The sequence below is a fragment of the Amphiura filiformis genome, unplaced genomic scaffold (assembly GCF_039555335.1).
Source record: "Amphiura filiformis unplaced genomic scaffold, Afil_fr2py scaffold_176, whole genome shotgun sequence".
Lineage (NCBI taxonomy): Eukaryota > Metazoa > Echinodermata > Ophiuroidea > Amphilepidida > Amphiuridae > Amphiura > Amphiura filiformis.
In genome coordinates this window covers 109,095-124,864 of record NW_027305640.1, presented here as the reverse complement: position 1 = coordinate 124,864, position 15,770 = coordinate 109,095, and the positions used below count along the sequence as shown (strand labels likewise).

General features: G+C 35.6%; 1 protein-coding gene across 1 annotated transcript; it reads right to left on the bottom strand.

Annotated features, from left to right (window-relative positions):
• Window positions 1-478: 478 nt before the first annotated feature.
• Window positions 479-15,738, bottom strand: LOC140145225 (uncharacterized; the record flags this gene model as incomplete). The annotated part of the gene is made up of 8 exons (XM_072167000.1): window positions 15,628-15,738; window positions 12,974-13,420; window positions 11,411-11,842; window positions 9,759-10,187; window positions 6,810-7,280; window positions 3,044-3,448; window positions 1,352-1,765; window positions 479-862 (listed from the first exon to the last, which is right to left on the bottom strand). Coding segments are annotated over exons 1-8 (3,093 nt in total), but the record flags the coding sequence as incomplete, so codon positions are not given.
• Window positions 15,739-15,770: the final 32 nt, after the last annotated feature.

Below are 15,770 nucleotides of genomic sequence, written 5' to 3'. Positions count from 1 at the left end.
CATATCACAATTTCAATACCTATGTCGGAAAGTATGATTTATCATTAATTTTTGGTGGAAATGAAATATCGCCTGAAACATAATCACAAGCATACATGTATAATAACTCAATTTGCTCAAAATGCTTGATTCGTCACTCTGGCGTATTCATAACGATATGGAACAATTAAAAAAAAAATACTTGTTGCAACATTTGTACGCACATATGTCTTTTGTCACTGTGATTCCTTACCTTTAGTTATTTTTTCTTTGCTGTAATTTGAACATGTGTAGCTAAGTGAAGCCTAAAAGTTTGTTTCTATTCATGTATCATTATTCATTCCAATATTTGAAGTGCCCAGCATTAAGCCCAGGGTGCTATGAGTAACTCGTTATTATATTTGGTGGGTGCTTATTTTTTTCCATTGTTTGCAAAGATAAAAGTATTCTCTGCTTCTGCAAACTGGACCAGCTGGTGCAATGAATTTATAATACTTACATAATTCTCTTTATAGTATTGAAGATAAGTTTGTAGAAACTTTTCCATGCATTCTGATGTTGTTTGATCCAAGAAATCTGGATGTTTTGACAAGCAGGTGAAGTTTTCTTTCATGTACTTCTTTGCAGTATCAGAAACTTCTCGGTCAGGTCGCTGTGAAATCTCAAATGCCTTTTGTAGAGACATAGTCTTGGTTTGCAAAGCTATCACTTCCTCTAGTATAGTCTTACACTCAGGAATGTCTATCATTCCACCATCCAGGGCTTTCTGCAGTATGTCAGAAGGAATCGTATGTAACTTGAACTTCTCAAGGTAATCTATAGCAAGTTGCTTTCGATGATCTAAGTCATGATTGATCCATCTGGTAACAACTTCAAAAACCTCCTGCAAATACATCATTAACAATATTTGTATGATTTTATCAATAAGATTATGCTACGGCTTTCTGCAGTATGTAAGCTTCTGCAGATTGAAGCTGATGTGGCTTTAAATTCTCAAGGTAGTCTATAGCTAATTGCTATTGATGATCTAAGTCATGGTTGATCCACCTGGTAACAGCCTCAAAAATCTCCTGTAATTTCAATATCATATATGTATAATTATATCAAGAGTGGTTTCATGGTAGTCAGTACGAGGTAATATGGTCTCAGAAATATGTCTCAGAAATACATTAAATGAAGTGCCGTAACTTATGGATTATTCATGCACAACATACAAAAGTATTTTTTGAAAGGTAGATTAATCTAATGTGAAACACAAAGTTAACATGCAGTAACTCATTTTTGGTAGATGCATTGTTCATTGTTTGCAAAAAGAAAAGTATTCTCTCGACTTCTGAAGACTGGGCTGGTACAATAAATTTACAATACTCACATCTTTCTCTTTATGATATCCATATCTGTAGTCAAGGTAAGTTTTTAGAAACTTTTCCATGCATTCTGCCGTTGTTTGATCCAAAAAATCTGGCTGTTTTGACAAAAAGGTGAAGTTTTCTTCCATGTACTTCTTGGCATGCTTTGCAATATCAGAAACCTGTGGGTCATCAGGTCGCTGTGAAATCTCAAATGCCTTTTGTAGAGACATAGTCTTGGTTTGCATGGCTATTGCTTCCTCTAGTATTGTTTTGCACTCAGGAATATCTCTCATTCCACCATCCAGGGCTTTCTGCAGTATGTCAGAAGGAATTGTATAGCTTTGAAGCTTGAACTTCTGAAGGTAGTCTATAGCAAGTTGCTTTCGATGATCTAAGTCATGGTTGACCCATCTAGTAACAGCCTCAAAAATCTCCTGCAAATACATCATTAACAATATTCATATGATTTTATCAAGAGTGGTTTCGGGATAGCCAATAAGAGTACACTAATTGATGTTGCATAACATCACATTGAAATATTGTATACCTAATTTTTTTTACCAAACCACAAAGTCTATTCCTGTAGGGGATGTCATAGGTCAATTATAGCTAGTGTTGAGCAGATCAACCCTAGATTGGCAACTGTATTTGAAAACTTACCAAAGAGCTTAGTGCAGTTCTATTTCTCTATAATTTATACTGACCACTGAAAATGTGATTTTGTGAAAATCTATAGGTAGGGATCTGGTCCCAAAGATATATTATTTGTCCATGTTTTTAATAAGTTCTTCCGACATCTAATTATCGGGGTGGCAAAGATTTGTTGGCAGGTTAAAAGGGGCAAAGATTTATAAAGTTAATAAAGAGTAGGCACCCTTAATCACTAAAGTAACGAAAAGTTTACATAAGAAGAAGTATTGATAATGATGAAAAGAGGAGTGTCAAGTTAAATTTGCCCTAATTAAACTGTAGTGTGCTCAAACAGTATTTTGTGTGCGCTAGGTATGTATGTAGAAATGCAATGAATAAGTTTGGAAAGGTTATGAAATATTCACATTATGCAATATTTTCTGCTCACTGTGCTCACAATCACATGATTAGACAATTTCAGGTTTTAAATTGGGGTTCCCCAAAATCTGGCATGTGTAAGGGGGGGCAAAGATTTTTTAGCATTTTGAAAGGGGCAAGAAGTTTTTGGCAGATCATTTTCGAGAATTCACCACCCTGGGGTGCACATAATTATTGCACAGCATCTAGTTGGTAGGCCTACAAAATACTACATGAAACAAAAGACAAAAATACTACATGAAACAAAAGACAAAAAACATTATAATACCCATTCTATCATGTCTGTTGTCTTCTATGAAAATCACAATTGTCTTTTAGGCCTAATATATTTCATTGTATGAAAATGTATGTATAAGTATCTGAAAGTCATTCTTGTGCATAGCCCTATGCACTTGGCCTTTTTTACAGGCTTGTTTTTAGTTTCAGAAAGAAAAAAAAATTCTTTGCTGTAATTAGAACATGTGTAGTTTTAAAGTGTAGCAAGTGTGTTTCTATTCATGTATCATTATTTATTCCAAGCACTCGTGTGCTTTGAGTAACTCATTTTTTGGTAGGTGCTTATATTTGTTCATTGTGTGCTGAGAGAAAAGTAGGCTCTCTACTTCTGGGCAATAAGCTTGGTGAAATACATTAACTATACTCACATGTCTCTCTTTATGATATCTGTAACTGTAGTCAAGGTAAATTTGTAGAAACTTTTCCATACATTCTGTTGTTGTTTGATCCAAAAAGTCTGACTGTTTTGACAAATAGGTGAAGTTTTCTTCCATGTACTTCTTGGCATGCTTTGCAGTATCAGAAACCTGTGGGTCAGGTTGCTGTGAAATCTCAAATGCCTTTTGTAGAGACATAGTTTTAGTTTGTATGCCTATCACTTCTTCCAGTGCTCTTTTACACTCTGGAATATCTCGCATTCCTCCGTCAAGGGCTTTCTGCAGTATGTCAGATTGAAGCGTATGTAGCTCAAACTCTGATAGGTAATCTATAGCCAGTTGCTTTCGATGATCTAAGTCATGGTTGATCCACCTGGTAACAGCCTCAAAAATGATCTGTAAATGCAATGTTTACCATATTTGTATGCTTTTAACAAGAGTAGTTCATTAGACAAGAGCCAAGAGGTACTCCTTAATATAGTGTAATGCTACATTCAAATATTGTACACCCATTTTTGAACCAAACCATGCAAGCTATTCTTATTGGTGATATCATATAGGTCATTTATGGCCCTGCAGAGTTCATGGGGATAAAGTGAAATGTTCAACTTGAATGCAAACTTCTTGTTTGTAACAGAACATATGCATCTTATGTTGACAAAGCCTTTTCTAACTCAGTGCCTATATAGTGGAACAAAATAATTGCCCCAAAACACTTAATTCAAGTTCATGCTTAAAAGGCCTGATTTGCTCATTCAGAAAATCATAAAAATTCAGTTTTTTGCACCTTGTTTGTAGCAAAGATGTGCTTACATAGGCTGGTTGAGCCGAAAGCTGTGTATTAAAGACAAAATAGGATATTTTACATGAAAATTTATTTTTTTACTTAAGTAGAGAAATTGGCTCCACATATTTGAATGGGGCTTCAACTTTGCCAATATTGCTGGTTTCCTCCAATTTTTTTTGCCAAATTTGAAAGATACTCAATGACAATTTTAATAAAGATTTTGAATGTGATCAATCATGAAGAATCAAAATTTGCCCCTGCAGAGAAATGGGTGCTCCCAGGCCCGCTTGCAGGGACGTGCACGAAAGGACATGTTAGAATGACCGCGGGTCATCACATGTTTAGTTTGCATAAAGCATCCATTGTGTTCTTGTCGGGGTTTGGCCAATCAGGGCAGGCTTGGTTGTTTATTCGGTTGCGTTGGTATAGCCAAATCACAACACAATCAGCCATCATTGAGGACGGTCATAAATTTTTTTATTTACCCACCCACCATCCCCAAAAAATCTGGTCGTTTTTTGCTCTTCCTTACTTTGCAGGGTGCGCATAAGTTGCAAAGTATTCCAGATTGGATGTGGTTTTGTTGGTGGGAGTGCAATTTGATATTAATTATATAAAATAATGGCTTTATATGTACAATGTTAAAGAAAAATGTAATAATTCTTTTGATTTGAAATTTTTGAAGGAACTTTTCCTCAAGGAAGCTCGGGAATCTTTCGCGAGCTCCAATCACCAGCAGTAAAATATTAAATATGATAATTAAAATATGCTAAAGGCTTCAGCTATAATTTTCTCATTTGCTTCCAAAGTACCTCTCTTTCAGCTATATGGTGTAACTCACATCCAGCTTTTCAGCTTTTGCTTAAAGTATCCCGCTTTCTGATATCTTGGAGTAATTCACATTCCAGCTTTTCAGCTTTTGCTTAAAGTATCTCGCTTTCAGATATAGGGGGTATTTCACTTTCAGCTTTAGCTTAAAGTATCACGCTTTCCGATATCTTGGAGTAATTCGCATCCAGCCTTTTTTGCTTTTGCATAAATGTCAAATAATTTAATGATTACTTTTGCTGAATTGAAGCCTTTAGCCTTTGCTATTTATATTCATTAAATTGTGAATTGTGTATGTATGTTTTTGATGAATATACAAAATAAATCTTGACCGTTTTCAATGGCTGAGTAGTGTGGCAAGGAATATAACACTTTGGATGTGTTTCATTTGGTGTCTTTGTCTTGGGGTAATGACTTATCCTTCACTTTTAAGTAACTTGTACGGAACTCAAGTTTAATTTTGCAAGGCACTGAATGGGCCTTTAAACTTGTTTTCCTCTATGATTTCTTGTCTTTAGCAGGGGTAGCGTTTGTACACACCTGCATGCCATAGACATAATACTTCGGCATTGGGACACCTCAAAATGAACATCCTGCTGCCCCAATGCATCTGACAAAAATAATCTTGGATGCAGAGGATTGTGGAGCACCCGTTAGTCATGAGGGTCACTAATCATCAGGATCATTAGTCATAAGGGTCAGTCATAAGGCTCATAAGTCAAAAGGGTCAATTGTCATAAAAAATTCATCAGTCATAAGGGGGAAATAAAAAAAAGCTCGCTTGTTCATAATACAGATAAAGGTTTGCCAGTCGTAAAGAAGAAAGGTTCGTTGGTCATAATGGAAAAAAGGTTCATAATAAAGAAAAAGGTTCACTAGTCATAGAGGAAAAGGTTCACTAGTCATAATATATAGAGAAAAATGTTTGCTAGTCTTCAAGCCATATTGTAACATTTCCATACAAAATAGATTAGGATTTCTTTTCCATAAGTTTAAAGGGCAGGTCTATTGCAAAAACAAGTTTAGCTCTATTCGAAGAGAATAATTATTACATTACAAGTTGACACTTGTTGCAATTTTTTTATGTGTATTTCTCTGAAAAAAGAGAAATTGTGTGGGTAAAGTTCGAGCTTGTACATGTTCTTCCCCCGTTTGAAGCGAAATTAATTTTCAAGGCAGCAGCTGATGACATAAGTAAATAAAGCAGACACTGTATCATGCTCCCATTTACTTGTGTGATCACTTTGACAGGTTTGACATTAGCAACAATGAGTTGTATTATTATTTACCATAACAATGCTGCATAACAATATGCAGACTATTGTTCTCATTTGGGAAACAGCATCACACAGTATTGTTACTATGCGTTTGTTTTGTAATATTTCATCCAACTGAAACTATAATAACTATAGCATTGCAATATCACACTAGGGAAATCAGATACGTGAGTTTGTGGACTTAACACGGTTTATATGCTAGTCTCAGATTGAAGATGCTGAGATTCTTAAGCTCAAATTATTTTTTTATTTTTTAGCCCAAATATTTCTCATGATATTGATATACATATGAATTGTTATATCACAATTTACTAATATATAAAAAAAGAATCGGCTGATTTTATCCATATGTTTAAAAAAACATTAAATTTGTAATACTTAATTCAGAGGTTTTTTTTCTGTGAACAACAACAGTATACGTTCTGTGCATTGAGAATGTTTATAGTCCTTACTCGCAAAGCTGGCACAGTCATTTTTCTAGGTCAAATCGGTCTTGTTTGAAGGAACTCATCGCTTAAGTTGGTTTTTCGGAATATCAATTTTAAACAAAAAAGAGTCATTTTCATTGTCCTCATAATATTAGCTTGCCAATGATATGATGTTGTCCTAGCAATATATATGACCTTTAAGACAATTAATCCATATCCTAAACCATGGGGATCTAACCTACTCTGCACTGACTTGACCATATTAATATATATATATATATGTGATATGCATCATATGTTGCCATAAATTCTGAGCTGATTTAAAATAAGAGGTTAATTGAATTTTAAAAATTAAAACGTTTTGGTTTTCAGGCCACCTACAACTTATTTAACCTTAACTTGAAACTCAGATGGTTGATGAAAGGTACAGTACTCACAACTTTCTCTTTATGATATCTGTATGATTGGTGGTCATCAAAGAAATTCTTTAGGAATAGATCCATGCATTCTGTTGTGGTTTGATCCAAGAAATCTGGCTGTTTTGACAAGTAAGTGAAGTTTTCTTCCATGTACTCCTTGGCATACTTTGCCATACCAGAATCCTCTGAGTCAGAATCCTCTGAGTCAGAATCCTCTGAGTCAGAATCCTCTGAGTCAGAATCCTCTGAGTCAGGTTGCTGTGTAATCTCAAATGCCCTTTGTAGAGATGTAGTCTTGTTTTGTATGCCTAGCACGTCTTCCAGTGCTGTTTTACATTCAGGGATTTCTTTCATTCCATCATCCAGGGCTTTCTGTAGTATGTCAGATTGAAACTTATGTGGCTTAAACTTCTCAAGGTAGTCTATAGCCAGTTCCTTTCGATTTTCTAAGTCATGGTTGACCCACCTGATAACCGCTACAAAAGTCTCCTGCAAATAAAATATTAACCATATTCAATATTCATATGATTATATCAAGAGTGGTTAAAGCAATATATTTATTATATATATTTATTTACACATATTGCACATCCAATTTTGAACCAAACCATGCAATATATTCTTATTGACAATATTATATGTGAATTACGGGTCCTGCAGAGGTGAAATTAAATAAAGTTGCAGTCCACTGAACAACTTATTATGCAGTATTTTTGATTGAAACAGGACATGCACATATTAGTTAAGTTGACAAATTATTTTCTAACAAAGTTACACAAAAAATACCCACGTAAGGTTATACAATGGATTTTTCAAGGCTTGATTCCAGAGGGGCGTAAGTTAATAGTAGAAACAGCCATGCAGAAAAAAATGAACTCAATCATACTTGGTGTATCAATCTACATGCACAATGACCACGAACCTATGAAACCGTGGCATGTGAGTCATCCTATGTTGCAGGGATAATATTTTAAATTTTTTAAATATTATCCTTAGATGATATCTGTCGTGAAATAAATCAATGCTGCTATAGGCTATAATAGGCAGGCCTTGTCGTTTTGAGGCGTGCGATTGCTCTCGCTCCCCACCGCTCGCCCAAACTCGATTTCTAGTGAGCGATTTTCCACTCGCCATAGGCACTAAATATCACTCGCTGCGAATCTCCCAAAATCAGCCATCGAACCAGCCAATTCAGCATTTAATCGATTATGTGCCCTTTCCAAGCGGGGAAAGTCATAGGTTCTTGTGCGCTTAGCGCGCATTTCAACATAAATTCACAAGTGCCGTGTTAAGACCGGAACTCTACTTGATTATATCCAAATAAGTGGTATTCGTGAAAATTCGACCACTCGCATCATGCTAGCGAGTGATTAACCACTCGCCTTTAAAATCTAGACGGCAAGGCCTGAATAGGCCTAGTAGGCCTACCCTGATTATGCAATATATACAACAATAACTACAACAACAATAACAAAACCAACAACCAATATCTAATTTGTAAAAAATATTCATAGGCCTATATAGGCTGCGCCTATTGAGACTAGTACTAGTAGGCCTATTCCTGAATTATATAATATTAAAAAAAACGCAAAAACAATCAATCACTGCAGTCAGAAAGAAAGAAACGAACAAGAAAGAAGACAGAAAAAGAGAAAATTAAGAAAAGAAAATAATAGAATTGGAACACACAGGGACTCGAACCCGTACTACTTGTCCAGCTGAAAACTATTTCATAGACTAGAAGAGTACGAGTCAAGCGCGCTAATCAATTGCACCACAGAGGGGCTTACGAAAATTTATGGTCTCAAACTGACTATAATATGCAATAGTGCATATGATAAACAAGCGCATTGCCCCCGTAAAGTCGGACGCATCGATGATGAAAAACTTGCTTTTTTGCAAAAGTAGCTTCAATTTGGAATGAAAATCAAATGGTAGAGTAATCGACAGACAGTTGAGAAATGATGTAGGTAGTTAGATGTCAAAATTAACGTTCCACAATCAAGATATCAATAATGTAACAAAACAGTTTTTTCTCATGCAAGATTCTCGAAAATGTTCCCCCAAAACGGGCTTTTAAAATTTAATCGGTACTGTATTTTGTTCTGTTAAATGGCAACATTATTTCTTTTTGATCTTTGCCTGTTTTCACACCCTAAACAAGGATTTTATTCCTTGCATCAAATTTCATATCCTAAATTTCATTTCCGCGTATAATTAGTAATTGCAATTTTGCTACCCTTTTTTCCAATTTTTCATGTTTTTGACAACCTAAACACGATACACATGTATCGTGCTACCCACGAAAAACTACCCTTTTTACACATTTTTATTATCGTGGATGGTGTGCAGGCCACAATGGGAGTGACCCCCTGGGCCTGAAAATAGAATGACCAAGGTATTATTGCCATGGATAGTGCACTATCACTCCCCCTTTGAGCAATCAAGTATCCCGCTCTCTAGTACGTCTTCCATGATAAATAATAGCCTACCCTTTCATGGGCCCAACTTCACTACCACAGCTGAAAAGCTGACATTCTTCAACATGTGTCTCATACTAACATATACAAGGTATGCCATAAAAAGGTTACATGTAGAAAATGAAACACATTTTATGATGGTACAACAAATCAATGTCATTTTTTTTAGATATTATTTACTTATAATTCTTGTAATTGTTTGCTAAGTTTCAACTCAGTATCTTAAAACCAAATACACTGATTAAATTCTGATGTCATTGTAAACAAGGGGGTTCCAAGTCTCATGGGGATTTCCCCCTTTCATCATTGAGTGGTTTTCCAAATTAGATTATTCAGGGGTACATTATACTCTCTTGCAGCCTTTTTGTTCCCGAAAAAATGATTAAATATATAATTTTGATTTTGATTCATATAGCTAGGTCTAAATAAAGCAAAGAAATCAAATGCTGTTTCAGCTGGCAAAACACAATAAATTAACCATACTCACATGATAGTGGGATCTGTTGTTGGTAGAGTCCACAAAGAAAGTAGCTAGTATCGTTTCCATGCATTCTGTTGTTGTTTGATCCAAGAAATCTGGCTGCTTTGACAAGTAGATGAAGTTATCTGTCATGTACTTGTGGGCTTTGCCCATGTACAGGTGGAACCCAATGTTTGCCCTATCAGAAACTTCTGGATCAGGTTGCTGCCAAATCTCAAATGCTTTTTGTAGAGACATAGTTTTAGTTTGTATGCCTATCACTTCTTCCAGTACTCTTTTACACTCTGGAATATCTCTCATTCCTCCATCAAGGGCTTTCTGTAGTATGTCAGAATGAAGTGTATGTAGCTCAAACTCTGTAAGGTAGTTCATAGCCAGTTGCTTTCGTTGATCTAAGTCATATATGACCCATCTGGTAACAGCCTCAAAAATCTCCTGCAAATACAATGTTTACAGTATTCATTATGGTTATATCAAGACTGCAATCCTCGCAAAATCTTGCTACACCAAAACATTTTAACATCCTTCCCTGCTCCCCCATTGCAATGTTGATTTGTACAACATCATCATCATTTCTACATTATAGTCTCCCAACATTGAAAGATGGGGGATGGGGAAGAGGAGAGTGTAAGCTGAATGCACATTTTCAACTATTATACAAAGATACAACATACTTAGCTCTGGCGAGTGCATGCTTCTAACACCAATGCTAGAGAATGTGACTTTCCGCCAGGATTGTCTAAATCAGATGAATTCATCTGAGATTACATTTTCATCTATATCTTTAGAAAGAAATGTCGTATTCACATGAAATTTTCACATATTGTTACCTAAGGGACTGTACACAAACACTTGTTAAGGGGGCCTGATGCAAAAAAAAATCATCACGAAAATTTTTCGGGGCCCCCCTTTTCAGATCTCAAAAATTTCAGGGCCCCCTTTGACATAAAAATTATGGGTCAACCCCATAGAGAAGCATCTAAACTCAATTTTCCCGGGTAAATTTGTGGTAAATTTTATCAGGCCCCCCCCCCCACTTAGGAGGGTCAAAACTTTTAAGGGCCCCTTTTTGCATCAGGCCCCCCTAACAAGTGTTTGTGAATGGTCCCTTATGTACTCTATACTGAATGGAACTTGTTTCACATGGATCGGCCTATGTGTACTATTAATGTTTCAACATTATTTTAATAATGAGGAAAATTATCATAACATTACTGTATAAGTGGTAATTTTCATGAGGGTTTTATTTTTGCGGATTTCGTGAATGGAGTGCCATCTGCAAAAGACTAGGCAATCGTGAAAATAACGATTTCAAAAAAGTCTCTCTCACTCCAATTCACAAAAATAACTGTACGCAAAAATTACCAATTATTACAGTAAGTGCCAGGCATAAAACACCATGGTACTAAAGTAACTCTTTTTTGGTGGGCTTTATTTTGTTCATTGTTTGCAAACAGAAATGCCTCTCTTTAAAAAAACAGTATTTTCTGAAAACTGGGCTGGTGCAACAATACTCATGTCTTTCTCCATATGATAGCTGTAATTTTCTAGGAAGGTTTCCATGCATTCCGTTTTATCATCAGTCACACAAAATGATATATTAATGAAAAATATGTAATTTTTTTAATTTGAGGTAATGCAATAAATTCAATACTCACACAATGATCTTGTTTCTCATGACATCTGGGTTTGTCAAAGTAGGTTATTCTGTGTTTGTCAAAGTAGGTTTTTAGAAATGTATCCATGCATTCTGTTGTTGTTTGATCCAAGAAATCTTGTTGTTTTGACAAGTAGACTACATTTCCTTCCATGTATTTCTTGACAGACTTCGCAAATTTAGACAACCTTTTTTCTGGGTGTTGTAAAATCTCAAATGCTTGTTGCAGAGACATTGTTTTGTTGATCAAGGCTATCACTTCCTCCAGTACTGTTTTACACTCAGGAATGTCTTTCATTCCATCATCCAGGGCTTTCTGCAGTGCATCAGTAGAAATGATGTGTAGCTCAAACTTCTTGAAGTAAACTGTGGCTACTTGTTTACGTTGATCTAAGTCATGGTTGACCCAACTGGTAACAATCTTAAACGTCTCCTGCAAATATTGATATCATAATGGTAGTTGAGCTCGATGGCACCATTTATATTCAGGGGGGAGCATTGCTAGCAGAGATGTTCACATCAATAAGTATTTTTCTGAATGTTTATGAGTACAATGGTAATAATATTTTCATGAGGTGAACAATGAGGCAGCACCAATGGGAGAGTTCATATTTTCAGAGAATGAACAAATTTTGTCCACTAAAAATATTCAATATTTTATATAATCATCAAAGTCAATTCTTTTTCATCAACTTAATTTCATAATTCTCCAGGACAACAAATGAAATAAATAGAAAAAAATATATCTACAATGCGTTTATTTTAGAAACACACCTCCATACAGTAATGGTCAAGTCCAGGTAGTCAACCATGCGTGAAAGTCGCCACACACGTTTATTCTCCAATTAGGGACTACCCCTTAAAATGGAAAGTTTCATCAATGGTTTGAACATTGAATAGAACCTTTGAGGAACTGAGGTACAAAACCTGAAGTCATTTGACCTAATGTCTAAGTGATTCAACTAATCAAATGATAAGAATATAAACCAAAACGCTTTATGGCAATTCACAGCAGTATCCGCCAAAATGAAATTGTTTCTAAAAGTGTTTTTAGAATAAAGTTCATTTTAATGCTAATGCATTGCACAAGCCTGATTACCTTTTAGAAATAGCCAATTTGGAAGGTTTTCAATGAAATAATTTCTGTATAAAAACTGAAGCATCCTACTTATAAAAGAATATATGAATTTTAACTGTACATCATATAACAATTTAAAATTTATCAAAGCGCTGAACAAGGAGAAAAAGGATGGTTTTAAAAAAGAAACATAGAAGGAACAAGAAAGAAGCTAACAAAAAAGGCGAGATTTCAGTTTCTTTCTGGAAACTGGAATTGATGGAGACTCCCTGATGGCTTTAGGGAGTTTGTTCCATTCCCTCAGGCCAGAGACAGAGAAGGTATTTAAACCAGCTGCTCTATATGTGCCCTATAGGCTGACTAAGCAGAGTCTTATCGGAAGAAGATTTTAATCCTTCTCTTTCAGGAGCATTTCGAACTGCGTAATTCTAGCTCTTAAATAGAATTTTAGGTATATTTTGTATTGTAATAAATAAAAATACTCACATGTTGGCTCACATGATAACGTTTCTCCTTATGATGTTTGTATCTGGTGGAGGTACGGGTGGGGGTTGTATTGATTAAGTGGATTTTTAGAAATGTTTCCATGCATTCTGTTGTTGTGTGATCCAAGAAATCGGGATGTTTTGACAAGTAGATGAAGTTCTTATACATATATATCTTGGCAAACTTTGCAAAGTCAGATGACTTATTTTCTGGCCGCTGTGATATCTCAAATGCTTGTTGCAGAGACATTGTTTTGTTGGTCAAGGCTATCACTTCCTCCAGTACTGTTTTACACTCAGGAATGTCTTTCATTCCATCATCCAGGGCTTTCTGTAGTGCATCAGAAGAAAGGCAATGTAACTCAAACTTCTTGAGGCAGTCTTTAGCCACTTGTTTACGTTTATCCAAGTCATAGTTGACCCACCTGGTAACGACCTCAAAAGTCTCCTGCAAATAAAATATGTATTGCATGTTAATGGAAATAGAAAACAGGCATTTCAACTTTCAGTTTTTTAGACACTTCAGTTTTCATCATCATTGCAGGTGCATACATTAATCATGCTAATCATAAAATGAGCCCTGTGATCATTCTGTCACATGAAATAATGTATAGCTGTTCATCACAAATTGGATATGTTTTGAGAAGTGTTAAATGGAAAATAAAATGCATAAAGCTCTTTCTCAAATTGCCATCAAAACATGTGTGCATTAGACATGATACATTTGCTCATTTCAAATGTTTGGTAACTCAGCTCACTGGGCAAAAAAAGTAATCTCAGAGGAAAATGGAAAGGAAAGTTGTTCTTGACCAATGTGTGTCCAGATCCCTGCAGTTGAGAATGAATCTCACCATTATATGTGACATGTCATGTCAAAAGGAGACCCTTTTGGGCAGGTTATCAATTTTGAGGTTTTTACATATCTTAAATATAGAGATATTTTGCTCCACAATGCCGTTTTTCCCAATGAAATAGGACATTCCTAAGTAAAGATATTGAATTTGTAAGTTATGGTATTATGAAATTGGAAATTGTCATGAGATATCGGCCTTTAAAAATATTATTGACAATGACTAGAGTAGGAATTACCTTGAAAAATGTCTCAAAAAATATAAGATGCCAGTTATATTCTGGTCTGAAACTATCAGACAATATTTTTAACATTAATAACATCACAAATTCGCAACAAACCCAAATTGTGAAAAAATCACCTGGGCAGCTTTTTTGCTATTTCTCCATTTACGATTCCTGCCCAAAAGTGGATCATTTTGACATGACACGTCACATATTTTGAGTAGTTTGCAATCTCTGTTTTGATTTCTGTGTCACACACAATTACCATTTGAGCTTCGTTAGAAAGTAAACAATCCCTATGAGTGCATTTAAGGGCTCATATTGAAATACCCTACCACGCTTTCACACAGAAAGAAAGCAGGATTCCCCTCGCTAAGCGCGCGCCTCAGGAAAGCTCGGTCATAAAACGGATTATAAAGATGGATTATATTTATCAGTGATACACCCTGCCTTTTGAAGTGGTCCGTGACGAATGGGAAGAAAACAAACTGACTATGGCTCATCGCACAACCCAGGAAAGCGCGCTCCTAATTTAAGTGGCTAATTGCAGTGTTATAATCACACAGGATTTTAACAAAAGAAGGCTAGCATAGGAAAGCTGCAGGATGGCGCACACCTTCCTGTGTAAGGGAATTTCAATATGAGCCCTAAACTAACACAGACATATTAGATGCCCAAGTTCCAACAAAGCTCAAAACTCTGCTGTGACTTACAACCACTGCAACAAGAATACTGAACACTTCTTTAATCCTGAAGAAGCAGTTATCCTTGATAAAGAGGAGAGGTGGTTTGAAAGAGGAGTCAGAGAATCCATATGGGAGAGAGTGGAGGAGCCCGCCATTAACAAGAAACTCCTTTTCCAGTTGTCACCCACATGGGACCCGGCATTGCGAGACGTTCCTCACCGTTTGACATCACAACATCTGACGTCACAACATCTTCAATCAGATGCCTGATGAAGTCTGATGTTTTGGATGCAACATAACAAAATGAGTTTGCAAATTTTAGTTCCAGTATAAGACTTCATTAATTTACAAAATAATGTTTTGAACTAGATGAATAATCTACACCAAGATAAAAAAAAAAAAAAGCATAGGGTATATTACATGTATATGAAAGATGCCAATTTTCCATTAAAACGTGATGGCTGGTGTTGAAAGATACACTCACATCTTATGTCACAGTAACAATAGAAGTGAATGTTTGTGTCAGTAGTAAAGGGAGTTGATGACGTAAATTGCATTTATAAAAGTAAAAAGAATTTAATCTGATAGTAATTTGTGGTGTGATCAAGCAAAATCAGTCTGAAGTTGGGCACATTCAATTTTCAGTTTTTTACCTGATTTATAAAGCATTTGCAAAGCTACACGTTGGAGAAAATCCCATTGAAATTGAACATTTAGTTCCAAAGAAATGAACTGTTGAAGTGTTTCCAAAACAATATGCAAGTAAAGAAATTATTGTCTTTGTTAGGCTATATCTGAAAATCAATATTTGTTCCGACTGATTTCAACTTCCGACTGATTTTGCTTGATCACATCACATTTGTGTTGCTATTTTAGTTTTTATGGTACAACTCACTTCTTGTTTAGATCTATCACTGTAAGATTCTAAAGAGGCTTCCATGCATTCTGTGGTTGTTTGATCGGCGAATCCTGGCTCCAGTGACAAATAAGTGAAGTTTTTTGCCATGTAATCTTTGGCCAGTTTTGCCAATTCAGGTT